Here is a 27,193-nt window from a genome sequence, read left to right as displayed (position 1 = left end):
AAGAGGTCAGGGGGTGGGTACCCCAATCTAGAACCCCACAATTCCAAATATTCGAAAAGTTCTTGATGCTTTAATAGAAGTACTACGAAAAGTTCCTGACGACGCGCAAAAAGTTCCCATACTCACAGCAGGACCTCTTCGTCCATGAAGGAATGCGACTGGTCGGAGTCCTTGGTGGAGGAAGAGGAGAGAAGAATGAGAAGAGAGCAGGAGGAGAGAAGGAGGTGCAGAGGAGGAGCAGAGGACGGGAATGAAGAGAGAGGAAGAAGAAGAGATGGTGAAGATGAAGGTTATGAAAGAAAGAAAGAAAGAAAGAAAGAAAGAACATCAGAGGAGGAAGAAAAGGAAGTGTTCCGTGATGGCATGGAGGTTGGTTGACAATGAGGGAAATGAAGAAAGCGGCAACTAGATTGAAACAAGAATATGAGTTGAAGGGCACCTTAGGCTTCTTGTTCTTCTTCTTCTTCTTCTTTCCTTCGGAAGCCTTCTTTACATTCCATCACAAAACCATCACAAAGCATGAATGTCTTACTGCTTTCGCCCTCTCAGCTTCAGCGTCTGCCTTTGCCTTGGCCTGCCACAGGGTGTGACGCATTTCTCGTAGGACGGGAACGGGACACCTTGGCGGCTTCTTCAGCTTTCCTGCGGGCCTCCTCCGACTCGATTGCTTGGCTGAATCGCTCAAAGTCAGCGGGATGAGATGAGGCTGGCGGACTGACCGATACTTGGCCTCGAGCTCTTCCAGGCTCTTCGTCCTGCGTCTGATGTGACATGACAGCCAGCTACGGCAGCCAGGAGGAGGGCAGGTGATGAAGACTTCACCTTGCTTGCAGCAGGCCGGCCTCCTCGAACTTATCTTTCGCTCTTTGGAGGAGGCCGTATGCACCATACTGGGACAAGAGTCACTAGACAGCGAGAGCGAGACGAGCACGCTTGCCTCTCCCTTGAGGTTGCTGACTTTGAACTGAATCTCCGCCTGCTCTAGCATTTCTTCCGCTGCTCTCCAACGTCAACCCAGGGAACCACGAGAGATCCAACGATGTGACGGCAGACCTGCTCGAGTGAGATTGGCCTTGGCCTCCTCCACTATAGCCACTTTTGCGTTCTCCGCTGCTCTCTCCGCCTTGACTCAAGAGCTCAGGGGGGTTGGAACATTCCATCTCTCACCTTGATCTGCTTGGTGAGGTTTCGGATCTCTTCCTGCTTGATCCTCTCCGCTTCATCTATCAGGAATCGCTGATGGAACAAGTCATGCTTGCAGACAAGTCCAGGATGGATGACCTCATGCCGCGAGCATCCATCGAACCAGGAGCAGAGAGGCTCAGTGTAAACCTCGATCTCCGACAGGACTCCGTCATTGTTAGCAGAGTCTGTTCCCAGCACCTGCAAGCCAAAACTTCACCCCTGCGCTTGTCAACAGACTCATCTCCCACCGTCACGCTGACACCAGACGCTTTCAAGGGAGGGCAGGAGAGTTCGACCATGCTGACTCCTCGCTTCACCTTTCAAGAAAGTCACGAGATTTGGAGCAAGGGGCCTCCGACGATCCCGCAAGGATGTCAACGAACCTCAACGGTCGCCTTAGCTTCCTTTGACAATTTGTACAACTTTTGGAATATACCATCAGCTTCATAGCAGGCAGTACCTGAATCTATCACCTGCTCCCCGTCTGAGTTGTAATCATTCGCCACAGTCACATTGGGGATCGGCTTCCAGCACCTGCAGCTTCATCAGAGCAGAGCTCACCAGGCACTCAACACACGTGGCTGCCTCATAGCCGTTAAAGTAGGCTCCACCTTTCCGATCACAATATCTGTAACCTCTTGTCAACAAGGACAAACATTCGCTGAGCCTCATCTGACAGGATTCGAAATGCTGTGATCTTCAAGTCCACAAAGCCAACCCCGGAAAAAATCTTGATCCTCTATCAGGCGGTCATTGAAACATCTCCCCTCCAACACGTCAGAGTCACAGTGATCTCATAAATTTTGTCGAATGCAACGAGGAACATCGCATGTGACAAATCGCCTGCCATCGCGTCACCCCCAGAAATTCTTCATCGCATCGTCATACCACCCCATGACCATCCGCTGTACGACAGCTCGCCGTGGGTTCCGTAGTAACCTTTGATCACCTAATCATCGGGTGAGATCTCCTTCCTTCCCTAACGACAGCATACCCCGTCGATTGCCTTCCCAGGACCGAACCCTCGCTTTTGACCGTCGCATTCAGCATGCGCCCCTGCGGCCCAGCTTCAAGAAGACGGCCAGGGGCTACAAGAGTTCGAACCATTCTTCTTTCTTGCAACGTTCAAGCAGCGATCATGTGGGGTAACAACGTTCTGTGCGCAAGATGAGATTCAGTCTGGCTTTCTACTTTCCTCACCGGTCGCATCTTCATCGTGGGAATTCGCTGCTTCATGAATTCGAACATTGATTGCTCCTCCCTGTGAAGCGCCATCAAGGATTATCGCAATCAAATCTGTCATGATACTTGGGTCCATGGTAGTGTGTGACTATCTTTCCATTGTGGACCAGGACCAACGTTGGATAACTTACGGATCATAACGTTCAGGTTTGAGTTTGAACCAACACGATTGCAAGTTTTACCCCGCTATGTTGAATCGACGAACGAGCTCTTGCTCAGCATCTCCATTCACTTCCGCAACATGAGCACCGCTTCATGAATGTTCACAACTCCGAGGCAGGGAAGATTGATAGAGTACCTCCACTCACGATATACCCTTCGAGCGAGCGATTGGAAAGCTATCAAAGTGTTGAGAAGAAGTTAGTTGCCACCACCTTGCCAACACGATTCACCTGGTGCCATCATAGTGCAGTGCCCACACCATGGCGCGAAAAATTTTACAAGCGTGTGCTCCGTGGTGTTTGACTCAAAGGTATCCTGGGTAACAAGCGAATCCAAACCACGATGTGAATGATAGAGGCACCATAGTCATCCTTGCATTCTTACCGTTGTGAGATGCCTAGGACTGAGTGATTCCTCGGCAAGTGAGCTCGCAACGAAGAAGATGACGATCAAATGGAGGAGGATAAATCCTGAAACCCTCATGCTTCGTACTCCTTGTTATTCGCCGTTCAGCGAGATGCCTTGCTTCATAGCATCGTTCTGCACTTCTCAGTCAAGAGACGGAGCTTGAAAGTCGTGTGCCCTTCCCCTCTCTCCATGATTCAAGTACGATCATCGCCTATCTCGGATATTCCTCCGTCTCATATTCCATGGGAGTCCAGTCCAACCCCATCCAGCTTCTTCTCCTTGTTCCTTACAATTCTCTCCTACCTTGGCCTTCTTCTTACTTGCTCCCTCCCTCCCTCACTCACTCACTCTTCACCCTCCTCCTCCTCCTCCTCCTCCTCCTCCTCCTCCTCCTCCTCCTCCTGCAGCAACATCGCATACTCGACTCCCTCCACATCATCATCGGGATCATCATCACCTTCGCTATCTCCTAGTTGGAATTTTATCGAATCAAACCTGCAATTTTAATCGATAAAATCGTGCCGCCAAGCCGCTTGCACACCGAGTGACTCTGTGAGGCCCGGGGCCGCGCAACCCGGGCCGCATCAGCCTGAGTATCGTCGCCGGGTCACCAAGGGCCCGGAGACGAATGAGAGTTGAGGCCCACTGCTGTCCCGCTAACGTCACCGACTCCGGAGTCCGCCTGAGGGCCCGAGAACAACTTCGGAGACTCGGCGGCACTGTTCACGGTTCATGTCGGAGAGGACCTAACACCGTGTACTCAAGGGGCGCCTGCAGTGTCAGGGTAACAGGCTCCTCTCAGTAGGCTATCTCCTGGTTGTCCTCGTACTCAATTTTAACTTAACTTTGAGTAACTTGACTGGACGGTTGGCGTACCTCGGTCCCAATTTTGCCAAGCAGCCCTCAGCCCCACTCAGGCCCAGTTACTAACGGCTCAATGGAGGGAGGCAGGGAGGATCATGAGAAGGCAGTTGGAGAAGAAGCGAAGAAGAAGAGAAGAAGGGAAGAGTAGAAGAGAAGAAGAAGAGAAGAAGAGTGAAGAAGAGAAGAAGAGCAGAAGGAGAGGAGAGGAGAAGAGAAGAAGAAGAGCAGAAGAACAGCAGAAGGGAAGAGTAGAAGAGAAGAAGAGAAGAGGAGTGAAGAAGAGAAGAAGAAGAGAAGAAGAAGAGCAGAAGAAGAGAAGAAGAAGAGAAGAAGAAGAGAAGAAGAAGAGAAGAAGAAGAGAAGAAGAAGAGAAGAAGAAGAGAAGAAGAAGAGAAGAAGAAGAGAAGAAGAAGAGAAGAAGAAGAGAAGAAGAGAAGAAGAAGAGAAGAAGAAGAGCAGGAAGAGAAGAGAAGAAGAGCAGAAGGAGAGCAGAAGGGAAGAGCAGAAGGAGGGCAGAAGGGAAGAGTAGAAGAGAAGAAGAAGAGAAGAGGAGAGGGATAGGTGAAGAATTGGAAGAGAGAAGCAGGAGGAGGGAAGACTGAATGAACATGCAGAAGAGGAGAGATTCAGGATGAAAGAACAGTAGTAGGAGAATAAGAAATGTGATGGGCACAGTTTATGAGAAGATGAAATGTAATTATTGAGATAACTGTCTATCACTACAAGTGCCGGATATGTTATCTGCTATGACCTGAAAACTTCCCATAGGGTCCTGCGCGTCCGACGTCTCCTACGATGAAGAAAATCCGTTGAAGCGAAGAGAAGAGAAGATGTATGAGCCTGACTTCGAAGACGAGGCGCAAGAAGACGAAGAGGATGGTGTTCGGAGACAGCCGGTCTGGTTGAACGTCACCAAAGTAACATGGGACGACATCGAGATCGAAGGTCGAGTCATCACAGAGCATGTCGCCATTGCAGACTCTCCTCCACATGCCTTCACACCCTCAGATGTCAACGAAATCGACATGCTGGAGGACGAATGGAAAAGTGCCACCATGAGAAGCAGAATCATGGACTTTGCCTGCAGGAAGATGGTGCAAGACATCATCTTTGAGGTGATTGAGGGAGCAATGCAGCAACACGCGAGCAGGGAGAGTCAGTCTGAGCAGAGAAAGATCTTGAAGGAGCTGGAGGACAACCGCGGGTACAAGAAGCTGAGAGAGTGCGACGTAAGGGACATGGCAGACACCGAGAGCTACATCAGGTCTATCAAGTCTCGCAGATGTCTTTCTTCCCTCCCTCATCCCCGGAGGTCTCCTGCTCCCCTTCCCGTTCAGCCCCTCTCTTCCCTCCTTCCCCCGTCCGATCAGCCCGGTGAAGGCTGCGGAGCTGCGAGCAAGAGCCAGAGAAGGCAGAGGTTGGAGGAGATGGAGCACATCAGATCGCAGCGGCTGGTGGAATCCCGGGAGCGAGTCTTGCGTCGTAAGATCGAAGGCGCGCTGAACAAGAAGTACATGAAGGACTTCCTGCTGGAGATGAAGCAGAAGGAGGAGGAGGCCCAGGAGGAGCAGCGCCTCCAACGGACGCGCAGGGACGAGCTGAGGCGCCTGCAAGTCTCTAGCGGGAAGCGAATGGAGGAGCAAATGAGAGAGGACAAGGACAAGGCTACGCGATGGCACGTCGCCCTCGTCCGCAGTCGGTAAGTTGGTCGGGTGATGATGCATGGGAGTGACCTGATGCTTGCAGCCTGCGACAGCAAGAGCGAGAGGAGAAGCACCTCAAGCAGACGATCGAGTGAGAGCATGCACCTGACTTCAGGCCGCTGACCAATGCTCACAGAAACAACGCCAAGAGCTTCGAGGAGAAGAAGAGGAGGAGGAGCAAGAAGAGGGTGCAGATGATGAAGCTGTACGAAGAAGTGCTGCATGAGGCCGGCACGTCGCTCTCCAAGACCATGGACAGCAACGACACCTTGGAGTCTCTTCAAACTTCTCTCAGCGCCTACTTCGCTGCCCCCGACTCCTCTCAAGTTCCCCGACGGATTCATCGAGCCTTTGCCGAGTGGCTGTTTGACCGGGAGACCAACCGGTCGAACTTGGACGACCGTCTGCGGCTCGTGTTCCTCTCTGTAGACAAGGACGCGTCGGGTACGGTGGAGAAGAAGGAGCTCATCGATCACATGGAGCGGCTGGACAAGCAGTTGAGCCGAGCTGAGATTGAAAACCTCGTCAAGTTCATCGACAAGGACGGCGACGGCGAGCTGACGCTGGAGGAGCTCCGGGCATACGGCAGGAGCATCCTGGGATACCAGCAGATGGCTAGCAGGGAGAGGATAGAGCCTTCAGCGTCGGATTCTGACTGGTCAGAGGCAACCAGCTCGCGAGCAAGGGAGCAGAGGGAGGAGGAGGCAGCACGGCACCGTATGAAGATTGTCGAGGCCAAGAAAAGCGCAGAAGAGCGACGAGCGTTCGTGATGGAGGCCATAGAGTCCTTCCGGAGAAGCTACGAAGAGGGAGTGAAGACGGCGATGAAAGAAGTAGAGAAGAAGAGGCGAGCGAAGGAGGAGAAGATGGCGCATAAGCAGAAGCAACTGCAGCGAAGATGGCAGGAAATGCTGAGAGAGGAGGAGAAGGTGGCTACAAGGCTGAGGGAGGAGCTCGTCAAGGAGAAAAAGGAGGAGGCGAGGATGGAGGAGGCGAGAAGGCGCATGGACAAGCGACAAAGACAGTTCAAGCAGCGATTGTCCAGCATGTCAGAGCTGAGCTCCAGCAGCCTGACCATGTCTGTGGAAGGGAAGAGGAGGATGGCGTCGAGCGGCTACCCGGTGGCAGCCTCGAAGGGTTCATCCGCTGCTGAGACAATGGCGAGTTTGTCGCGGGTCTACTTGACAAGACCATTGACGTGCATAGGGATGAGGACGAGCAAGACCGGCGACTCTCTCTCCTTCCTCTCCCTTGACTCTTCTGTCCCGCCCAGCCAGCAGCTGCCGCCCTGAGCTCTCTTCGTCACTCGGGCACACGTCGGAGCCTCGGGCAGCCTCGGACGAGCCCGTCGTCCTGGTAGAACACAAGCACTTGAAACCGCTGGCGAGCAAGATATCTCTCCACCTGCCATCATCATCATCATCATCATCATCATCATCATCATCATCATCATCATCATCATCATCATCATCAGCAGCAGCAGCAGCAGCAGCAGCAGGTGCAAGGAGGAGAGGAGCAGCAGAAAGGGGGAACAGCAGCTCACATCCTCGACCCTCTGGGCATCGGATTTGAACCCGAAGAGGCCCGTGAAGTTTCCAAGCACGTCGCCTCCTCCAAGCTCATTGTCGGCAGCGAGATCGAACCCCATGAGAAGGTCTGTGTCCTGTAGACGCAAGGTCAGCATCGGAAGGATGAGGATGAAACAGCAAGCGAGAGGTGTGGGAGTGGAGAGAAAGGAGGGGGAGGGGGGGGGGGGGGTTAGGAGGACAGGGAGGAGGAGGAAGAGTTGTGAGAGGTGAATACCAGAGAGAACTTGAGCAGTTTGATCTCCACATCTGGTCTCTCCTGTTTGATCTTCCTGCAAGCTTCGCCGCATGGCACTCCTTCAAGCTCAGGCCATGTCTTCTTGTCAGGAGCAGGCGGAAAGTCCGTTGCGAGTGTTGTCGGCCCCCAAGACTTCTCTGGTTGACTCGTGAGGAGGGTCAAAGCACTTCTCCTCCTGCTTCACCGAGCTCGCGATACTCGATACCCACACGAACTTGAGGGATGGCAGTCGAGGAGGGGAGGACTGCAGGAAATCCCATGAATTTCTTCCAACAAGGCCTTGCTGCTCACCGAAGGATGTCGTGGGGGCAAGCTGAAGCCAAGCCTCCATCCTGCCGTATGAGTAGAGGTCTCGGAGTGAGATGGCGTTAGTCTGTCCGATCATTCTCCCCGTGGGATCATGGATGCCCTCCTTCTTGACTTCGTGAACCTTGAAAGTCACTCAGCAGAGCTGGGGAGGCACAGGAGGACACACAGTGAGGATCAGCTCGGAGTCTATGTACTCTTCTTGTTCGAGGCGCAGCTGAAAAGTCTCGTTCCATCTGACCATCTGCACGTGTCATCAACTACGAGACTCGCCTGCTTGCGCTACCCCTCCCACTCCTCTCGCGTCTTCTCGCTCATCCCTGTAGGTCTCGACCTGTGGGTGCATCACGAGGGGTATGGGAGAGGAGGTGCTCGTACCAGATCGATTTCCTCGATGCTCCTCCCGTCAGGCCCTTGCACGAGATAGGAAGACGAGGCATGTCCGAAGTCGTAGGGAAGGCAACGAGAAAGCCTTTCGTGTCGTCACCCTCCCCTTTGTTCGCTTGCTGTCACCTGGTGATCTCTTGCTTCTGCTGTGAGGAAGGATTTGCTCTCCTTAGAGACATTGAGACGTAGACCCATGGAGAGTGCACGCCGACTGTCAGAGCCTCGTCACCTTCACATCTTCCTCAGCTTTGCTCACGCACCTGCTTGATTTTGCAGCAGAACAGCTAAGCCGACAGCCTCGCGAACGTGAACAGACAAAATGCTCTGAATACCTTTAACCCTGGAAAAGGACTGCAGGAGAAGTAGACTGAATCAGCGAAGAGGAGGAGAAGCAAAAGAGGCATAAACAGACGAGAGCAAAGTGAAACAGATGAGAGAGCGATGAGAGATTGACCTTGTTGTCCTGTTTGTAAGCTCCTTGACCTTCGAAGTTGTCTATGCGAGAAACAGAAGGAGGACTTGCGTCAAGTGTGAGCTTGTATTCTATCGCAACAAGAGCAACACTCACTTCTTTGGCACAAAGTTCTCATTGGAGCTGCTCCCCCTGCAACCATTCAGAGTGGTGAAGTTAAAGTTGTCAGCTACCTGGTCTGTTTCGAGATCTTTGTGAGCTCTTCACGTGCCATGCTTCTTGCTTCCATCAGCCGTACCTCCGATTCTCTCAGATTGTACTCTGCAAGTCCACCATCGTCGATATGTTTCGCTCGGAATTGTTTTTCCTTGTAGTCATCTTCACATTCCTTCAAGTACTTGAACACTTCATCTCTTGGCATCTTCCCAATTTTTTCATTCATGCCTTCCTGCTTCCAGGACTTCTCGGGGATGATAGATTCAATCCTCTCTGTCTCCTGCTTGCTCATATACTTGTTGAAGGTGGGGTCCTGAGACGACTGAAGGTCTACAGCACGTGTTAGCTGTAGCGCATTCAACATCCATTGCATACCTTGTTCCATGCGCACCCACGAATACTTGTCGAAGAAGGACTTGGCCTTGTCTGCATCGTTGGTGGCATTCGAATGCTCCACTAGCTGCGGCAGAGGTCTCCCTTGCTGGATTACCGACTGCGGAATGGGGAACACAATCCTTTCCCTGGTTGAGATGGAACGGGCAGATGACGTATACGTGGTGGTGAGCGGATCTGTCTGAACCTGTTGGGGTTCGGGCACGTAGATGACAGGCGGGTTGTTGAGCGTGGAGGCTCGGTCAGCGATGGAGTCGCTCCAACGTCTCGAAGCCCTCATCTCCTCCCGGATGACCTCCGCTCGTCGTTCCCCTTGAATCAAAGACCCGATGTTCTCAGGCAGCTGCTCAGACAGCGACGGCTGGCTAGCCCTGGAGGAGTAGTTGAATGTGTCCCCGGCTACTTGCTGAGGAACCAGCGGATCGATCAACACGCTGTCCTTGTCAAGTCCACTGCTGATCCTCGATGTGATGGACGCTGGGATGGAGTTGAACACAGAGACGGCACCGCTGGCTCTGCTGAGCTCTCTGTAATCCTGCCTGCCCTCGCTCGCTAGAGACAGAGGGTCCTGCATCCTTGAAGCTGCTTCAAGCGCTGGCAGCGTTAGTGCCATGCCCGGAAGAGACAAACTTGACCACCCCACCACCCCTCACCCCACCCCTGCACCAATCAGCACTACCACCCTACCAGCCCCGTGTGCTCACTGCAGCGCTCGGAGTCAAAAAGAATGTTGTAAAAGAAAAAAAGACTCTAGAGTCCAGTCAAAAAGTTTCAGTCGGAGCTTCGCCCGATGTGGGGCTCGAACCCACGACCACAAGGTTAAGAGCCTTGCGCTCTGCCGACTGAGCTAACCGGGCATGCCGTGTTGGGCTTGACTGCAATGATATACTGTGAGCAGGTTCCAGGAGCGAATGCAAGCAGCAAGGAGGGCGAGCAGGGCGTCAGAGACTTGAGGTCGAGGTGGCTACAAGGTGACAAGCACATGCACAGCAGGATGTTGCTTGAGGCCGAGTACACATCCGGGTGAAGGATGGAGGATTGATCCAATCAACCCTCGCCACCCATGACAGTCGGAGGACCCAAGGGGTACGAGCGGTCGGAAGTCGAGAGGTTCTCGTAGTCGTTAGCCCCACTGGTAGTCGAAGTGCAAGTGCATGATCAGAGTCTGGATCTTGTTGCTTTTTGGATGTAGCCGATGCTGCAGTGTCTCATACAGCGAGTTCAGTCTCGTGAAGCACCTTCATTGCAAGCCATGGCGCTTGCCTCGGCAGAGAGTCTTTCGCGTGTCAAGCCAACAGTGCAACGGCACGACAGATGGCCAGCATGTTCATCAGATTGGTGCCGCAGAGGGTCAAGTTCTCCCACTCCTCCTCCGCATGAACGAGACACTGCACGTTATCTCGCAAGAGGTCGACGCGAGGACCAGGGGAGGGCTCCTAGATACAGGATCTTGTTCGCGGGAAGAAGCTTTGTTCCTCGCATGGCGCCAGCACTCTCTCCAGTGCTTTCACCGAGCAAGGAATATCCTGTTTGCTCGATTGAAGTATGCGATACAGGCTGAGGTTGAAGCTCAAGATGCGGTTGCGATACGATGGGTGCTCAAGAGAAGCTTGCAAAGGGTGTTGCTGATGCGGATCTCTTCAGGTTTTCTTTCCTCAATCCACCGAGAACTGCGAGTCACTTGTAGTGCATGTAAGAGTCAGGCTGTAACAGTGACTTGAGCTTGCTAGAGCGCCAGGATCCACCGACTTGCAGTGTGCGCGAGGGCGTTGATGGTCGGGATGGAGGAGATGGTCGTGTGGCTCTCGAGCGTGCGGGAGGAGAAGGCGAGGGGCGTCGCCTCCCTCTTGCCGCCCATGCTCGAGAAGTGGCATAAAGAGGGGAGGCGAGAACTGCCGGCAGGTCGATCTGTGATGGGATGGTTGGATGGTGTGTCTCACGTTGCAACAGATGTCGGGTTAAGAGACCTGGTGCAAACGTTCTACGATCATGTTGAGGTACAGAGCGAGCTGCTTGTGCTCAGTCCAACAGTTTCTTTTCAGCTCCTGCATCAAGCTCTCACAGCCCTGAGATTGGATAGAGCGAAGGGAGGGCGAGAGGTATCGCTAGCCGTAGAGCAGGCGTGCACAGGCAAAGCCATGGAAGCAGAGGAGGCGTGCGCAGATGAGGATGCGACGGACACGGTCGAGACTGAGTCCTACGAGTCATCGACACAGTACGTCAGGCTGTGTGAGACGAGACAAGTGACCTGGTCTTCAAGGTCCTCCGGTCTCGCAAAGCACATCGTTGACATGGAGGATTACAACAAGGACTGGGGCTTGTGTATGCGAGAGATGCTGGAGGACGCTTCTGATTCCAACTCCGACGTTAATGCCAACGGCAGCTGCGATGAGATGCGACAAGCTCCTACATTAGTGTGTGAGGATGACGATAGCAAGCCGTGCTCACACTCTACCAGAACACCTTCATCGTAAAGAAGCTGTTCGCTGACCACGTGGAGGAATGCGTGAGTTACCGCGACCTTGAACTGTTTTATTCCTTTTTGAGGAGTTTCATAAGCATGGTGACGTCATCGACAACCTGGAGAAGGATTCTCAACTAGTGAGTGAAGAAGACTTGGAGGTGCGACAACCTCTTGGCCTCCTCCATAATCTTTTCGATCGCTCAAACCCTCGAAGCATCTTTTAGCCTCGCTGCTCACTCGCATCGTCAGACTCGCAGACGGACAGACGCGCACCTTACGACAGACGACTGGTGGATGAAGATGAAGATCGCTCATTCGAGGGAGCGAGTGAGTCGCTCTGTGACCCGCTGCTTCCTTGATCCTCTTGCAGCTCGTGTACACGAGGGACATGGTGGAGGAGGAGCGAACAAGGGCGAACAAGGTCAGTTATGACCCGCACCTGCCGGTCGACCCAGAGCCTTTCGAGAGTCTTGACGGACGACCATGACGCAGAAAGCCTTGAGGGAGTTCTATATCTGGCTGGAACGGCTTTGGGGCTTGCATGGTCTTTTTGCTGATCCTGCTCCTGCTTCTGCTTCTGCTCCTGCTCCTGCTCCTGCTCCTGCTCCTGCTCCTGCTCCTGCTCCTGCTCCTGCTCCTGCTTCTACTTCTGCTTCTGCTCCTGCTCCTGCTTCTGCTCCTTCTCCTTCTCCTTCTCCTTCTCCTTCTCCTGCTCCTCCTCACCTCTTTCCTTCGTTCACTCTCATTCTTGTTCAGTGCCTTCGAGTCCCAGGCAAGAGAGGAGCATCGTCCTGATGTCGCAGGAACGGAACTTGTCAGCTGCGCGGGAGTCTTATGCTGTCCCTCCGACCTTCCGGTCTCGTTTCTCCCTCCTCCCTCCTCATCACATGCCAGCAGGAAATTCTTCAATGAGTCAACATCCCTGGCTGACTGGCAGGGCAAGCCAGTACAGATACTCGCGGTTAACGAGGACTACACGTTTCTCCCTCGTCCCTTAGTGCATGTGCGTCACTTGCTCCTTCTCTTCTCCTTGACCTCATCGGAAGGCAAACGTTGGTGAGCTCCAAGACAGACAGGTTTCACTCTCCTCCCGACGCGTTCCTCTCCCTGTCCTTCTCCTCATCCTCCCTGACCCATTCACTGTGCAGTTGCTCGAGAGCATGCATCATTCCTTGGCGTTGCTGCTGAGGCAGGAGAGGAGGAGGAGCGAGAGGTTGGAAGCTCAAGCTAGAGCTCCTCCCTAGCTCACCGCGTTGCAGATGGCGAGCCATGGACGTTCCTCTTCCTCCCCCCGACTATCAGGGCACCTACTGGCTCGACACTCCTCCAGAGGAGGTCCGCCACACTCGCCCCCTCCTGCATGACCTCGTTCGCAGATCTTCTTGTGGATCGACAGAGCCCATGATGTGATCGAGGCTGCACGGAGCCGCGATCGAAACAGGAGCAAGCAGGAGAAGGAGAGGAGGGAGAAGAAGAAAGAGATTTAATCACGCGGTAGACGAGGGTCGAAGCTCCGAGAGCCGTTAGGAGGAGGAGGAGGCGGCTTCTTTCCTCACAAGCTCGTCCCGTTGAAAGCAGCCCAGGGATCCGCGGGAACTTGAGTGATGAAGGAGCTGCACTGCGAGGGAGGGGTCTTGCCAGTCTTCTTGGCGTAGGCGTTGCATACATGCATGCCGACCTGACGACCTCGAGGGTCAGTCGGAGGAACGAGGAGAGTGCAAGAGGCAAGGGGGAGGGAGGAGCGATGAAGACAAGGAGGAGCAAGTCGGAGAGAATGCTTCGTGCACGAGGGGAGCAGAACAAGAGACCAGGAAGATCTGCCCAAAGTCATCTTGACTGGTCGCGGGAGAAACGCCGTCGATGGTCAGCCAGGGCACCTAGGTGCATATCATGCAGGGTGACAGAAGCTTGTGCTCTTACCCACTGCCTGCCCGTTGCCTCGCTCGTCTCCTTCGCTGCTTGGAGCAGCAAGATTGTCGACTCCTGAAAGGAGGTGAGGGGCCGGAAGAAAAGAGCAGCAGGAGGCTTCGGAAGTCATAGGGAAGCAGAGGACTGTAAAGGAGGGTGACGAGAGAGTACAAGAGACCGGGATCTGGAGTCCTCGTCCTTGAGATCCATACACACAAGCTTGCAGCGCGTTGATATCCATCACTCCGTGACCGAACTCGTGAACGCATCCTCCCGCCACAGCTATCAGCCCGTCAGCCCGTCAGCCCCTCTCTCTCACACCTTCACCTTGCGGTTCGCCTTCGCAGTCCTCGGGGGCCTTCTGTCCCTCCGCACAGCCTCGTTTCTCGACGCAATCGATGACAGGGAAGAAAGTCTGCTGATCAGGATACATGCTCTGCTCGTCGAGTCATTCTTCTTCACAACCTCTTCCTCCTTCCCGAGCTATCAAGGAGATACCTGAATGCAGTTCTCCCAGGCGTTACCCGCACACTCTTGACTTCCATGCTGGCAGAGGAACACGAGGTTGAGGTTGATCGAGTGCGAAGACTCCTCGGCCAACGCCTGCCTCTTATGCAAGGCGGATGTCCTGACCCTACACCTTCAGATCGACAACCTTCGCTTTCCCTCCATCTCTGCTTACCTTAGAGCTCGGATGCGGGAGCCCAACTGCAAGGAAGCAGGTCAGAGTCAACAAGAGGAATTGAACGACGCATGCCTTCTTCAAAAGCATCAGCTTGCTCGTCAACTTGTCCAGCTTTGCTTGGAGGGAAACGATGGACCCTTCGCTCAAGAGCCCCGAGCCAGACGAATTGGAGGAAGTGTCCTGTGACAGCAGTCAACTGAACTCAACAAAAGCTTTTGCGTCTTCCGCCTCCACCTGCTGGGCCTTAGAAACGTTCGACAACCAGCCGTCAAAGTCGAAGACCGGCTGAGCCGCTAGCCACGCCTAAACGAATCGTCATACCCAGCACATGCCCAGGACAAAGAACCTCAAAATCGAAGTCGGGCTGGTCGTCCAGCCACTTCTGAATGTCGGATCGCGAGTCCGTCGAGTTGCTGGCGTTACCTAGTGAGATTCAGTCCCATTGTCACCTCGCCAGCTCCAACTCAAAGTCACCTGCAGCTCCTGATCCTCCACTCAGCCAGCTTTCGATATCATACGTGGGCTGGGAAGAAAGCCAAGCCTCGAAGTCGAAAGACGTCTGGTTTGCCAGCCACTCATCGATACCGGGCAGAGTGTGATCAGAGATCCAATCCTCCATGTTGAACTGAGTTTGATTGGCGAGCCATTCCTCCTCAGAGAAGAGAGATTGCTTCACAGCCTTCTCACGAGTCGAAAAGTGTGCGAGTGAGGTATACTTCTTGACGATGGCTGCTCCAACGAGTTACAGAGAGAAGACTGAAAGCTAGTAGAAGTACGATTTTGCTTTAAGTGAGTAATCTCGAAGCTCAAAGATCTCCACATGTTGTTGAAGTCGTGGACCAGTGAATCCACAATTGAGTTCTGCGATTGCACCGCGAGCTCCAGATGATTCAAAGTGCTCGAGAGCAGCTGAGTTGTGTTGAGAACCTGCTTTGTTGTCAGTCCCACCTTTCTTCACAACCTGACTGACTTGTTGATTGTTGAGAATCTTTCCATTTCCCCACGGAACAAACTTGAAATCCACAATGTCCTTCACCTGCAGGTAGACTAGATGAGCAAACATACCCAACCTCATAGCACCTCACCCCCGGAGTTTCGAGAAGTTGCTTAATGTAAGTAGTGGAATACTTCTTGCAAGCAGGACACTACAACAGGTCAGCTGACATGCAGCATGGCATCGACTGCTGCGTACCTGACTTTCCATGTAGAGCCTCACCTTCACCTTCTCGTCCTCTCGTACGCTCGACAGCATGCTTTTCCCTGCGTGTACGCGTCTGATCCAGGGCTCGAGATGGAAGGGGCAGCGAATGAGGTACCTTTGACCACCGTACGAGCCGAGCGAGGGAGCTTGTGGAGCTTAGCCCGTGACAGAGACATCTGCTTGCAGGAGCTCCCCTGGCAAGGGACACGCGAAGACAGGAGCTGCGCTCCATGGACAGAGCTGCAAGCGACTCTTACAACCCTCTGAGGTACTGCAGTAGCTCACCCATCAGCTGACGTTCCGCTTGACGATGTGAGGAGAAGAAACCCACAGATAGCTGCTGCCGCTGCAATGAAGAGCACCGAGTATCGCAGGACAGCTAACGAAGATAGTGAGTCACGTAGGCCCTTTGTGCTCACACGCCTCTCACCTTGCTTCTTCGTCCTGTGTGCTTGGTCCTCTGCAAATCATGTAAGATCGGATTTCTTCCCGAACATCTATTTCTCTACTCGTTTCCAAATGCTAAACCACGATTTCGCGTTACCTCTAATGCTGAACCAACATCACTTGCCGGCTCCGCTTTCTCTTCTTCTCCTGTTCCTTTTCTTTTTTTCTATGCTCCTCCTCTGCTCCTCTACCCCTCTGCTCCTCTGCTCCTCTGCTCCTCTGCTCCTCTGCTCCTCTGCTCCTCTCCTCCATCTCTTTGCGTTACCTGCTCGCAGCCGATGCCATTCCCACTCTCCGCACTCTCCGCCCATGGCCTATTTCCGGCTTTTGCGGACCCCCAAGGAATTATTTGCTACCCCACCTGGTGGTTCGTCAAGGACCCCCACGCTTCTAATAGTCCCCATCTACCTACCCCATACTTGACATACCCCACCTAGTATAAGCAGTGAACTTCTCGAAGCAAATACCCTTCACAGACCCTCTCCCTTTTCAGCCCCTACCCCTTACTCGATACCCCTTACCCCCCATCCTCTATCCCCTACCCCCCATGAATGGAACGATTCTTGCCACCGGAAACTAGTAAAATATCGTCTTGAGCTAAATCAATTTTCATAGTTTTCAACAACAAATTTGACTGCTCCTACTCCAGTCAGATGGCCAGCAGCGATGAAGGCACGGAAATGGTAGAGGAGGAGGAGGAGGAGGAGGAGGAGGAGGAGGAGGAGGAGGAGAGCGTCAATGGTGAGAGCCGGAGACCTATGATCGGTAAACCGCGCATGGCGTTAGAGGGGTCAATGAACATGAGGATAGCTCAGTTGGATCGAATGTTCCTTGCGCCGCAGCTGGTTACCGACATCAACGTGAACAAGGCGGCCAAAGAAGACTCGATGAGGAAAGCTTACTTGCAAGAGGTTGACCCTCTCAAGGCTCAGATGAAGGAGACCATTGTTGTCACACAACAAGTTCAAATTCAGCGCTCAGAAATCGCGAAACTGCGGCAAGACTACGAAAATTGCAGGCAGCATTGCGCGCTGCTTGAGAGTGAGCATGAAGATCAGCTCAAACAGTTCAGGAGCGAGAGAGCAAAACTCCAAGAACAACTTCGAGCCATGCAAAGACTTGACGAGGAACGAAATGAGGAGCTGATTCATAATCGCAAGGAAACATCGAGACTACACGCCATGGTCGGGAGCCTGCAAGAGAAAGTGCGTCTGTCTGTAAATCCTACCATCATCGTGATCTCAGTGATGTGACAGGCAGCTAAGCTGGAATCAAAGTGCTTGGAAACAGCAAGCAGATCTCACTCCCTCGGTGACTTGCTCCTTCCCCGTGCACTCGCTGACAGGCTTCCAGAGATGGAACTGAGAGCACAGGTCGCTACTCTGATGGAAGCGAGGCTGAAGCTGGAGGATGAGGTACATACACTGAAGCTAGAACAGGTTTGAGCTAGAGTATCACTGCTGGAAGTCGATCCTGAGTTCTTCTGCAACAGGAAACATGGTCGATGAAAACAGCAAATTTCAACAAGGAAGTGAAACGGGTCGCGATGCTTGAGGCTAAATTACCAAAGTCTCTTGAGAGGCTTGTGCAAAGGATGGACGAGTTGAAGCTAGACTTCAATCTTACATTTTCAGAATTGATCGAGGTTTCTTGGAATCATATCTCCGTGTTGATGTGTAAACCTCCGAGTGTTGTAGAACGTCACTGGCGAGTTTAAGTTGATCGTGACGAGCCTTGCAAGGCTAAAGAAGGTCCACAAGTGAGTTCACGTGACTCCCTTGCGAAGTTGAGGCCCCCTCAGGCTGCTCTCAGTCTCCCTGCAGCGCAAGGTCCACATCTTTCGGAACATGGCGATGGAAGCAGACAAGCGTTGTTTGCTCGAGAAGGAATGTGCGAGACTGCGAGGCGAGCTGAGCAAGGAGAGTGAGATTTGCCACAAGGCTCTTGAAACAGCAGCAGCCCTAGAACGAGTGTGCCACCTTTCCATCCCTGCTGCACTTGTGAGCTTGTTGCAACCAGGAGCTCCATGACAAGCAGCTCGAGTCAACCGATCAGCTCCAACACATGGTGCGATCACTCGTTGACAGCAAACTGCATGCTCTGATGGCAGATTTCCTCCCAGAAGAACAAATCTCTACAAGACAAGGACTCGAGCCAGAAGCTCATCGACGAGCTGAGGTCAAGCATGTCGACTTACGTTGAGTCACAGCACCTCGCCTTGAAAGCTCAAGCCAGGGCTGAAAGGTACATGAACCTTCTTGCTTGGATTTGTTTGCTGACAACGAAGTATAGAGAAAGAGATCAGCTGGCTGATCTTGTTCGTGATTTGAGCCACAAGGGATCCTTGGCAGCTGAGAGACTGAGAGAGTCGTCGGAGCAGTTGCAGGCTTTACAAGCAGATGTTGAGAAGCTGAAGCAAGAAGTAGTTCCGGGTTTGACTTGTCGTTTTCCTTTAACTCCAACTTGCCACCAGGTCTCTCAACGCGACATGGCCCTCAAGACGTTGGCCCTCCGTCTCGAAGCCTCGCAAGAGTTGCAGATACGAGTGCAGACCAGGGGGAACGACAAGCTCTGTCAGACCGACCCGTTCCTGGCGCTAGAGGCAGAAAACAGCATCTTGAGCACTTCAGTGACTTCGCTCAAAGTCTGGCAGACATGTTCATCGTGACTTGCTGATCAGCTTGGCAGGATCGAATCGCAAGCCTGATGCAAGAGGTGGAAGATGCGAGGAGATGTGAAAGGAAGCTCAAGGAGCAAGTCAGCAGCCTCGAGCACGATGGGCGAGTTGCTGACAGCATGATCGAGCTCCTCTCCGTCCAAGTAGCCAAGTTCCGTCAAGAGAGAGAGTGAATCTCCTTCAAGTCAGAGAATAAAGCTACAAGACAAGGAGTGAAGCTACAAGACAAGGAGTGAAGCTACAAGACAAGGAGTGAAGCTACAAGACAAGGAGTGAAGCTACAAGACAAGGAGTGAAGCTACAAGACAAGGAGTGAAGCTACAAGACAAGGAGTGAAGCTGCTCTTGGGGTCTCAGTCCTCCTCGTCGCTTTCTTCGGGAGGCTGTGGCTCGACGAAGGTGAGGAAGAAGACGCTGCCGATTTGATCGCCCACGACCAGGCAGGGCCACGCCTGGTAGGCGCACAAGCAACAAGGCGACTGAGCGAGGGAAAAGGAGCACAAGGGCCGCAGGGAGCTCAGACGCCAGACGATCAAGTTCTTGTCTGTGGCGATGGAGCTCAGAAACTTTCCGTCAGTGGAGAAGGACGTGTCGACGACCTTCCCCTGGTGCTTCTTCAGCGAGCCCTTCAGCCCCCCCCCGCTCGCGTCCCACACCTCGATTTGCTCGCTGCTCGTCTTGACAGTGGCGATGAACCTCCCGTCGCTTGAGAAGTCGACCTTGGCAAGCTTCTCCGAGGACCCGAGGGTCTGAGCGAACACCTCTCGCCCTGTCTCGATGTTCCACAGCCGCATCCCTCGCTTGTCGTCTGCTGAGATCACGAACTTCGAGTCCGAGGAGAAGAGGGCCCGATAGATGACTGACCCTTCCCCGACCACCAGCACCGCGAGGTCGAGAAGAGCCTCCGATTCCCAGACTACGATCCTCCCGTCGCTCCTTCCAGCTGACAGCAGGAAGCTCTCTTCCCTGTGGTGCTCCAGCACCGCCACTCCTCCCTGGTGCGCTCTCTTCACCTCTTGCTGCACACCAGCAGGCGCGAGCCCTTGAATCTCGCGCCTCCTTATCGCCCCATCTCTTCCCCCCGTCAGCACGAACCTCCCATCGCTCGACAGGGCTATCGCACTGATACCGGAGCTGTGGCTCGAGCTCTGCGACACAAGGAACGTGCCTGTCGTGTACTCCCACACCTTCACCTCCTGATCCTCCGACACCGTGACTGCCACTTGCTTCTTGCCACACACAGCAGCCAGCAGCACCGGCAGCGAGTGGGAGACGACGGGGGAGGTCTCGAAGGGAACGTTGGTATCGAAGAGCTTGACTTTGCTGTCGCGGCTGCACGTCAAGACTGTCTGACCTTGCGGATGAAACTTCACATCCGTCACCGCGTCCGTATGTCCATCGATCGTCGCCGCCAGCCTCCACTCCGACACCTCGGGCGCCTCCGAGCCCTTCCAGATCTTGACGGTCTTGTCGGAGGAGGCGGACACGAGGGTGCTGCCTTGAGGAGACCAGGCAAGGGAGCGGACCATGTCGCTGTGACCGGAGAGGACCTGGACGTTGAGCCACACGAGCGGGGAGCTCTGAGCCCACACCATGACGCTGCTGTCCCACGAGCCGGTCGCTGCTACTGGAGCTGACGGGCAGAACCTGACCGCACTCACTCGCTTCTTGTGCCCGTATAGCCCGCCTCGCTTGTCAAGCGTGGGTAAACGCCAGAGCTTGACAGCATCGCCACCAGCAGTCGCGAGGAGCATCGAGTTGTTGTAGAAAGCGACGTCGATAGAAGAGACACCCAGCCTGAAGGGAACCACCGTTGCGATCTCAGACGCCGACGAGATCTCAATGATCTTCACTTCAGGCTCCTCCGACGAGATTGCCAGGGAGGTTGGTGACACAAAGGCGATACCCGTGATCCTCCTGGAAGCTGCTTGAACTCGTAGGATCTCTTGGGGGAAGCTGCTCTCCTCCTCCTCCTCCTCCTCGTTAGAGTCTCCCTTCACTGACCAGACCTTGACCACTCCATCCTCGCTGCCGCTTGCAAACGTCTCACCCCACGGAGAGGATGCGAGGACGTGAATTGCTTTCTCGTGCTCGCCCAGGTCTCGCAGGAACTCGCCTGTGATGGCTGACCAGGCCTTGAGGGTCCGGTCTTCCGAACACGATATCACCCCCCGTCCTCCTCGCGCCCACACCGCCCCGAAGGTGCCGGCGAGGTGCCCGTGGAGGGTTCGCTTGCAGAGTCCGCGAGTCTGCGGCTTGTTGACCCAGCGCATCGAGGGCTTAGGCGAGTCCCAGGCGAGCTCGAGTGGGATGGAGCTCAAGGACTGGAGCTCAGCGAAGGAGAAGGTCTTGTCCTTCCTCTCAAGCAGCTCGAGATGCTTCAGCTTCCTCCAAGCCTCGTCAGCGAAGAACTTCTTCCGCCGCTGCCTCTCCAGCTTCATCGCCTTCTCATAGATCCTCGTGTGATCCGGCATGTTGAGAGCCATCTGGAGCATGCTTAGAGGCTCTTCCTGCAGCGTCTGAGCGTTCTCTTCCAAGAACGCCAGGATGTCTGCTGCTCCCCCATCCCTCCCGGGGCCATGCTGGTTCAGCTCCTTGGCGAGGTCGAACCAGTGACCGCTCGCCAGCCTGAGCTCGACGAGCTGGAGGTCAGTCAGGAAGTGCTCCCACTCCTCTGCTGTTTCAAAGCGGCGCGTGAGAGCGGCAAGCACCCTCAGCCTCCTGCTGTCAGGCTGCCTGCCATCCGTGATTCTCGGCAGCCCGCGGAAGAACAGCAGGAGGTCTTTGGAAACGCTTACCTCCCCTCTGTGCTGGATGACAAACTTCGCAAACGTCTTCATGCCCAGTGCGTACACCAGCCGACCGTCTGCCTGTCGCTCTGCAAGCACAGGAGAGAGCGCGAGCATAGTTTCGGCGTAGCAGAGGCCCGGCAGGAGCCCATGGATCCCCCCGCCGAGCATCTTCTTGATCTCCGTCTCACTGAAACCGAAGGGCAACCGCGACAACAAGTCCAGGAGCCGCCACAAGCGAAACTCATCGACTCGGCCGTTGCAGACGAACTCCTTGGAGCTCTGGATGAGCTGAAAGAAGATAGAGTCTTCTCCTTTCAGAATCACTGCCTCTGCATAGCTGGGAAGCATGCTCGCCAACTTCCCCAGCTGCTGCATCCTCACGGGAGAAGACTTGAGAGCTACCGCGTTCAGAAGCGCGTTTCGTTGCGAGTTGGTGAGAGTTCGGACGGGAGACTGCTTTGTCAAGAGTTTGCTCAACGATGTCCGAACATGTTCAGCATTGAACAATTCCATCTCGATGACCTCTGCCTCTGCATCCTTCAGCACTTTATACACGGGCGCATGATTGTCGACTGCCGTCTTGTTGAGCGTGAAGACGGCATGGACGTACCTCGGCAAGACAGGAGGCATCCAGCGCATGGAGGTCACGGAGTCTTTCTCGCTGAGACGGTCGAGGCCGTCGAGCATGAGGAGGAGGGGCTTGGAGGCTGTTGCCTTGCTGATCGTCTGCTTGAACGCCTCGCACATCTCCAGGTAGGTACAAGGCACCTCCACAGGTCCGCCGTCCAGCATCGCCTCCAAGTTGTCAGTGTTGGAGGAGACAGTGACGACGAATCGAACGCGAGGTCCACTATCGACGTCCTCCTCCTCCTCCTCCATCTCTTCTTGCTTCTTGTTGATCACCACGTGCAATTTTCCGATCGCACGTGCATTTCGGTCTAGAAATTCGAGCCAGTCTTCATAGGGAGCATCAGTAGCGACCTCAGTGGTATGCACCACCACAGACCCCATGAGAACGTCTTGAGAGTCTTGGAGACCCTTGTCCCACAACTCTATCGTCAGGTCTTCTTCAGCACTCACCTTGAAGCTGAACTCTTCGTCAAAAACAGGGTCCTGACTGTCATTCTTATGCTCAGTGTTTCCCTCAAGATCTCCCAGCGTCAACTTGATGTACGGATCGACATCCATTCGATTTGCTCTTGGAATGATATTCTGAGCTTCGATGACTTTGACATTGATGTCGTACTCGTACTGCCTCTTCTTTTCTTCCTGCTTATTCATATCTACGGAGTACCATCTGTCCTTGACGATGTTGAGCTCGAAAGAGGAGAGGCTGATCTCGCAAGTTCCGATCATATCGTTCTTGGAGAACCTGTCATAATCCCACACGCTCACCTGAATGACATCAGTGAGCCTCACGTTCTCCCAGTAGAACTTCTGATCCCAGACGGGATTCAAAGTTTTCATCTGGATCTGGGTAGTCACGGTCTTGTCCCCTATCTTCACCTCCAGGTAGGGGTCCGACGTCCCCCCGCGATCAGCAGCGGGAAGGTCTTTGCCCTCCAGCACGTGGAGAGAGACGTTGAGGGAGGAGTCAGAGGAGGCTTGATACGCAAGCTTCATCTCCTCCATCAGCGAGTGCAGCAGCTTCAACCTGCCTCGCCTTCACCGACCATCCTTTCATTCCTGCGCTCACCCGTTGAGAGAGTCCGGCGTCCTCCCCACGTCTCTGTAGACTTGAACTAATCCTATCGACAGCTCTTCTTTCGCCCACTTCGCCACGTTGGCGAGCATGGAAGACATTCCTGTCCGCGCTGTCAGCAACAGCATCTGCTATCACCTGATGAGTGACCGCTTCCTTCGCAGCCGTAGAGCAAGCAAGGCGCAAGGTTGCCGTCGCTCTTCCTTCTCAGGTATCGAAGGAGCGAATCCAAGGTTCTCTCCATCACCTTCCCTTCTCGTCGCTCCTGCGTCTTCAGCTCAGCGCCGGCGCATGTCTGGGTGCCTTCACCATCTCATCGAGGCAGAGCTTGAGCTGCTGCTTGTGCTCCCACACCTCCTCTCGCCGCAGGCTGTACCTCGGGTATCTTCTCATCTCCTGCTCGCCGTCAGGCAGACCCTCCCGCCCTGAGCTCGCGACCACCTGCACCAGCACTGGGCGCAGACCTTCGTAGACTGACTCGCACAATTCTTGGATGTGCTCGCTGCCTATGGTCCATCCCTGCCATTGACCCACGAGAGGCAGACACCTTGAAGGCTGTCAGACTGCGGGCACATGAAAAAGCAGATAGACTGTGAGAAGATGATTGAGAAATTGATTGAGAAGTTGATTGAGAAGTTGATTGAGAATATGATTGAGAATATGATTGAGAAGATGATTGAGAACATGCCTGTTTCCAATCTTTCTTGCAATCCGTTCTTTCAATCTGATCATTTGATTTCTACGAGACTCGTCTACCATCTCAGGTCGAATCTGAACACTTTCAGTGCCATGTCAGCGCACGAAGCAATTCTACCTCCTTCAACTCATTGACGATGCTGTCTCCGCGTCTCTTGGCGACATCGATGTATTTTGCTGCATTCGTATTGACTATTCGCATGTTTGAAACCGATCGAATCACGCATAGTGTGTGCTCTGCTGAATCCTCTGGTAGTAGGATTCCAAGTGACAGTTCCTATCACAACCATTGATATCCAATCAAAACACAATCATAACAATATCCTATACTTGTTCAAACAAAGAAATCTCATACTTTTCGACTCGGAAGGAAGCAAGTACCTGATCAACACAATCACATTCGCTCTAGGATTGTCACCAACAGCACTTGTTTTGAGCTCTTGTAAAGACCTTCGAACAGTTTTCTCTCGATGCTCTCCCACTCTTTGTGCTCAGAAGTTCCAGGGCCGGCGGAAGGTGAGATCTTGCCGTCCGCGCTCTGAAGGAGCACCCGGTTGGGGGACTGATTCTCGTCCAACTTATACCTGCAGAGGTTCAGAGGGCGAGCGAGAGGCATGAACATTTCGTGCCATCTCTCCAGGAGCTGGTAGAGCTCTTCCTCCTTCTGCTCCTCCACGTGAGATAAGATGGCCATGTACTCGTTCTTGTCCAAGGACGGGGGAAGCGGTGACGACCCGTATCTATCTCCAATCAAAGCGCAGAAGTTTGCTCGGGGGGATATCCTGGGAGAGAGAGGAGGCTTCAAGACAGAACGAGTGAAACTGCCAGCAGTACCTCCTGCACTCTGCGATCTCATGGAAGCAGAGTCTAGCTACCCGAGGATCGAGAGCATACATCTTATCCATCCGTTCATCCATGCCGTACCGCATGACCACTGCAGTCCAAGTCAGCTCTTGATCTGCCTCACAAGCTTCTACCAGGAATGAACTCGTACCCATGCAACTGACATAGAGTAGAGAGCTTTGGAAATACACTCGTATACAGAGATTCAAACTCAACTTGAAAATCAGCAAAGGTCGATGCAAAGTACATCCGGATGGTGTGATACTTTCTTTCATGTCCCTTAGCTCGAAAGGAGTCAAGATCAAGCCATGAATGAGCATCCAATCCCAGATTCAGATCGGCTTCTCTGTCTTTGGGGATTATGGCGAGGTACAGGTGAAGGCTCCCAGAAACGATCTCGTTCTTCGAGGGACGAGGCTGCGTAGGGTCAAATCCAGCGAGTGAGTGAAGGCACGTCACCTTGAGGTCGAACCAGTCTTGAACCACTGCCTCCATCTTCATCTCACTCATGCTTATCTCCACTCGCCCCAGAAAGTCGTGGCTCCCAATCAAGTCATAGTCGTACACTTCTATCGAGACTTTCTCTGCTTTTGCGTTGAAGTCCAGGTAGAAAGTTTCGTTCCACTCAGGATTCAAATCCTTCTTCACAGTTCGTGTTTGTTTCTTCGCACGTCCATACTCAACGATGGCGTACGGATCCGACGTCCCGGATCTATCCGCTGCCATCAACTCCTTCCCCTCCAGCACCTTCACCACAAGCGTCGCTTGACCTCCCGGCTCGTCTCTGCCAGTCGCTGGGCTCAGAGACTGCTCTTCCTCAGCAGTGAGGTCAGGTCGTGCCGCTTCCTCCTCCTCCTCCTCCTCCTCTCTCCTCCCCATCGCGCCCTCGCCCGCTTCCAAGCTTCACCGGAGCCCTGCCATGACGGTCTCAGTGGGATACTGGTAGCTATCAACAAGCCTGCCTCAGAGCATCTTAAGACTCTCTAGAAGGACAGCAAGAGCTGAGGATGCTGAGGCGCGCTTGTCTCACTCGTTTGACCGTTGCCTAGTCAAAATTCCCGCTGTCGCTTGAGAGGAAGATACACACATACCAACGCTCTTCATATACATCACATACCAATACTACTACATCACATACCAACATATACACCTCATCTCGTTGCTCTTCACATCACATACCAACATATACACCTCATCTCGTTGCTCTTCACATCACATACGCACATATACACCTCATCTCGCTCGTGATCATCTCGTCACTTGCAGTACTCCCATCCTTCATAATGTGTCCAAATTACCTCCATCCTTACATCCCTCTTACCTTCCCTTGTGATCTCTTCCATCGTTTCTTCTGCCTCCTCCTCTCTCTCGCTCCTCACTTCTGTCGCCACCTCATCCACCTGTCGCATCTCATCAAGTCTTCAGGTGTCTTAGCCGCCTGCTCTCTCCCACATGGCGATCAGCCGAAACATCTCTTCAGTTCGAGGCACGAGGCCAAGCAAAGCTCTTCCTGCTGGTGACAACACAGACGGTGAAGCTTTTGTTGATGCTGTTCTCTGATCAGTCATCAGTGTCGTTGGCAGGCTTCCTTCCTCCGACTTACACATCATTCGCTTTCACCTCTCATCCTGTTCGTCTCGTTTCTTCCTCTTCATAGGATTGACCGCTAGCAGTCGTCCGAGCTTCTTCTCCCTTCTTCCACCAGGAACCTGCAACACGCTGTACTGCTCTCTTGTCTTCTCCTCGATCTCCCCGTTCTTGCTTGATTCTCGTCACCAGGCTGGTTCCACCTGGAAGGCAGCCAACGTAGTAAGGGCGACCACCTTGCCTTGTGTCTCAACTTCTTGCTAGCATGCTGGCAACATGACAGCTGGAATTGGCGAGTACGCGAGGAGAAATGAAGGAAACAACTCTGCCTACAGGATGGAAGATGTGAGAGAAGATGAGTAGATGAGATGAATGTGCAGGAGGCGGAGAGGAGAGGAGTAGGGAGAGGGGTCAAGGAGGAGAAGAGAAATGAGGGGGAGGACTGCGAGGCTTGGCGTCACGTCGGTAACGCTGCTGCAGGTCGGAAGGTTCACTTCGACTGAGCAGGGAAACACTTCAGGGCGTTCGGTGGGAGATTTGAGGTGGGAGGGATGGGAGGTGCGAGGAGGAGACGGCCAGAGTAAGTTTGCTCTTATTACTGGTCTCGGTGACCTTTTGAAGGAGACAGACGAGACGGAGAGGCGAGGGAGGAGGAGAGGAGAGGAGAGGAGAGGAGAGGAGGAGACCCCCGGGAGATGTCGGCAGCCAAGGCTCGCATCCTCGAGTCTCAGAATGCTCAGCTAGAGGCCATGGTGAGGAACCTGCAGGACCAGCTGGAGCTCTCGAGGAGGAGGGCAGACGAGAGCGTGAGAGTTTGAAACCGGCGGGGGTTGAGCTGAAGGCCCTCGCAGACCCTCGCGGAGCTGAGCAAGCTGCAAGTACAAGTGACTCAACTGAGATCTGGTGCGAAGCTCTCAACCTCCTGCTCCTCCTGCTCCTCCTGCTCCTCCTGCTCCTCCTGCTCCTCCTGCTCCTCCTGCTCCTCCTGCCGCTCAGTTCCATGCAGAATGTGATGCGATGAGAATGACCAACGCCGACCTTGCGCAAGGGAAGATGCTCTTGACTGCTGAGGTGACGAGGCATGAGCTGA

At 53.7% G+C, this 27,193-nt stretch overlaps 10 protein-coding genes and 1 non-coding gene across 11 annotated transcripts in view; 4 read left to right on the top strand and 7 right to left on the bottom strand.

The window, feature by feature from the left end:
* Positions 1 to 122: 122 nt before the first annotated feature.
* Positions 123 to 3,072, bottom strand: GUITHDRAFT_106134 (hypothetical protein; the record flags this gene model as incomplete). Its single annotated transcript, XM_005834976.1, has 22 exons — positions 123 to 170; positions 440 to 487; positions 533 to 574; positions 621 to 672; positions 720 to 761; positions 823 to 890; positions 932 to 996; positions 1,054 to 1,123; positions 1,168 to 1,236; positions 1,282 to 1,383; positions 1,434 to 1,502; positions 1,569 to 1,607; positions 1,659 to 1,719; positions 1,821 to 1,924; positions 1,973 to 2,028; positions 2,074 to 2,134; positions 2,180 to 2,241; positions 2,290 to 2,341; positions 2,386 to 2,446; positions 2,610 to 2,658; positions 2,820 to 2,904; positions 2,974 to 3,072. The coding sequence occupies 22 exons, from the start codon at positions 3,070 to 3,072 to the stop codon at positions 123 to 125; spliced, it is 1,404 nt and encodes a 467-aa protein (XP_005835033.1).
* Positions 3,073 to 5,968: 2,896 nt separating this feature from the next.
* GUITHDRAFT_44801 (hypothetical protein) lies at positions 5,969 to 6,139 on the top strand (the record flags this gene model as incomplete). Its single annotated transcript, XM_005834975.1, has 1 exon — positions 5,969 to 6,139. A coding segment is annotated over one exon (171 nt), but the record flags the coding sequence as incomplete, so codon positions are not given.
* Positions 6,140 to 6,866: 727 nt separating this feature from the next.
* Positions 6,867 to 9,676, bottom strand: GUITHDRAFT_106132 (hypothetical protein; the record flags this gene model as incomplete). The annotated part of the gene is made up of 13 exons (XM_005834974.1): positions 6,867 to 6,968; positions 7,108 to 7,227; positions 7,368 to 7,525; positions 7,573 to 7,632; positions 7,680 to 7,818; positions 7,864 to 7,938; positions 7,981 to 8,028; positions 8,073 to 8,166; positions 8,208 to 8,292; positions 8,342 to 8,421; positions 8,650 to 8,685; positions 8,727 to 9,039; positions 9,085 to 9,676. The coding sequence occupies 13 exons, from the start codon at positions 9,674 to 9,676 to the stop codon at positions 6,867 to 6,869; spliced, it is 1,902 nt and encodes a 633-aa protein (XP_005835031.1).
* A 210-nt stretch (positions 9,677 to 9,886) lies between these two features.
* GUITHDRAFT_t44 lies at positions 9,887 to 9,959 on the bottom strand. Its single transcript has one exon. It is a non-coding gene; the product is annotated as a tRNA-Lys (tRNA).
* Positions 9,960 to 10,165: 206 nt separating this feature from the next.
* GUITHDRAFT_162513 (hypothetical protein) lies at positions 10,166 to 12,971 on the top strand (the record flags this gene model as incomplete). Its single annotated transcript, XM_005834973.1, has 15 exons — positions 10,166 to 10,212; positions 10,307 to 10,721; positions 10,747 to 10,794; positions 10,833 to 11,004; positions 11,053 to 11,099; positions 11,145 to 11,317; positions 11,363 to 11,516; positions 11,561 to 11,608; positions 11,662 to 11,724; positions 11,816 to 11,893; positions 11,937 to 11,987; positions 12,504 to 12,569; positions 12,715 to 12,779; positions 12,826 to 12,901; positions 12,963 to 12,971. The coding sequence occupies 15 exons, from the start codon at positions 10,166 to 10,168 to the stop codon at positions 12,969 to 12,971; spliced, it is 1,512 nt and encodes a 503-aa protein (XP_005835030.1).
* Positions 12,972 to 13,118: 147 nt separating this feature from the next.
* GUITHDRAFT_106130 (hypothetical protein) lies at positions 13,119 to 16,118 on the bottom strand (the record flags this gene model as incomplete). The annotated part of the gene is made up of 19 exons (XM_005834972.1): positions 13,119 to 13,244; positions 13,375 to 13,443; positions 13,487 to 13,549; positions 13,653 to 13,756; positions 13,802 to 13,910; positions 13,973 to 14,102; positions 14,157 to 14,182; positions 14,226 to 14,339; positions 14,394 to 14,462; positions 14,506 to 14,582; positions 14,634 to 14,888; positions 14,936 to 15,086; positions 15,130 to 15,195; positions 15,245 to 15,304; positions 15,352 to 15,419; positions 15,476 to 15,600; positions 15,646 to 15,739; positions 15,791 to 15,820; positions 16,073 to 16,118. The coding sequence occupies 19 exons, from the start codon at positions 16,116 to 16,118 to the stop codon at positions 13,119 to 13,121; spliced, it is 1,782 nt and encodes a 593-aa protein (XP_005835029.1).
* Positions 16,119 to 16,565: 447 nt separating this feature from the next.
* GUITHDRAFT_106129 (hypothetical protein) lies at positions 16,566 to 18,657 on the top strand (the record flags this gene model as incomplete). The annotated part of the gene is made up of 11 exons (XM_005834971.1): positions 16,566 to 17,012; positions 17,064 to 17,118; positions 17,161 to 17,246; positions 17,300 to 17,452; positions 17,505 to 17,566; positions 17,609 to 17,777; positions 17,827 to 17,874; positions 17,918 to 18,051; positions 18,100 to 18,229; positions 18,281 to 18,436; positions 18,496 to 18,657. The coding sequence occupies 11 exons, from the start codon at positions 16,566 to 16,568 to the stop codon at positions 18,655 to 18,657; spliced, it is 1,602 nt and encodes a 533-aa protein (XP_005835028.1).
* A 179-nt stretch (positions 18,658 to 18,836) lies between these two features.
* GUITHDRAFT_68900 (hypothetical protein) lies at positions 18,837 to 20,756 on the bottom strand (the record flags this gene model as incomplete). Its single annotated transcript, XM_005834970.1, has 2 exons — positions 18,837 to 20,321; positions 20,484 to 20,756. 2 exons carry the CDS (start codon positions 20,754 to 20,756, stop codon positions 18,837 to 18,839), a joined length of 1,758 nt encoding a protein of 585 aa, XP_005835027.1.
* A 1,797-nt stretch (positions 20,757 to 22,553) lies between these two features.
* On the bottom strand, positions 22,554 to 22,844 carry GUITHDRAFT_61011 (hypothetical protein; the record flags this gene model as incomplete). Its single annotated transcript, XM_005834969.1, has 1 exon — positions 22,554 to 22,844. A coding segment is annotated over one exon (291 nt), but the record flags the coding sequence as incomplete, so codon positions are not given.
* Positions 22,845 to 24,067: 1,223 nt separating this feature from the next.
* GUITHDRAFT_106127 (hypothetical protein) lies at positions 24,068 to 25,395 on the bottom strand (the record flags this gene model as incomplete). The annotated part of the gene is made up of 3 exons (XM_005834968.1): positions 24,068 to 24,455; positions 24,508 to 24,607; positions 24,651 to 25,395. The coding sequence occupies 3 exons, from the start codon at positions 25,393 to 25,395 to the stop codon at positions 24,068 to 24,070; spliced, it is 1,233 nt and encodes a 410-aa protein (XP_005835025.1).
* Positions 25,396 to 26,379: 984 nt separating this feature from the next.
* GUITHDRAFT_106126 (hypothetical protein) overlaps positions 26,380 to 27,193 on the top strand; it is a gene marked incomplete at both ends in the record, with an annotated part of 3,104 nt that continues 2,290 nt past the window's right edge. Inside the window, 5 exons of the mRNA XM_005834967.1 lie at positions 26,380 to 26,448; positions 26,584 to 26,683; positions 26,809 to 26,909; positions 26,955 to 27,006; positions 27,110 to 27,174. Of these exons, the coding sequence (XP_005835024.1) occupies positions 26,380 to 26,448; positions 26,584 to 26,683; positions 26,809 to 26,909; positions 26,955 to 27,006; positions 27,110 to 27,174 (387 nt within the window). The remainder of the gene's footprint in view (positions 26,449 to 26,583; positions 26,684 to 26,808; positions 26,910 to 26,954; positions 27,007 to 27,109; positions 27,175 to 27,193) is intronic.

Source organism: Guillardia theta (genome assembly GCF_000315625.1).
Source record: "Guillardia theta CCMP2712 unplaced genomic scaffold GUITHscaffold_23, whole genome shotgun sequence".
NCBI lineage: Eukaryota > Cryptophyceae > Pyrenomonadales > Geminigeraceae > Guillardia > Guillardia theta.
The sequence above is the reverse complement of the archived record's forward strand: the minus strand, read 5'-3'. Positions and strand labels throughout refer to the sequence as shown.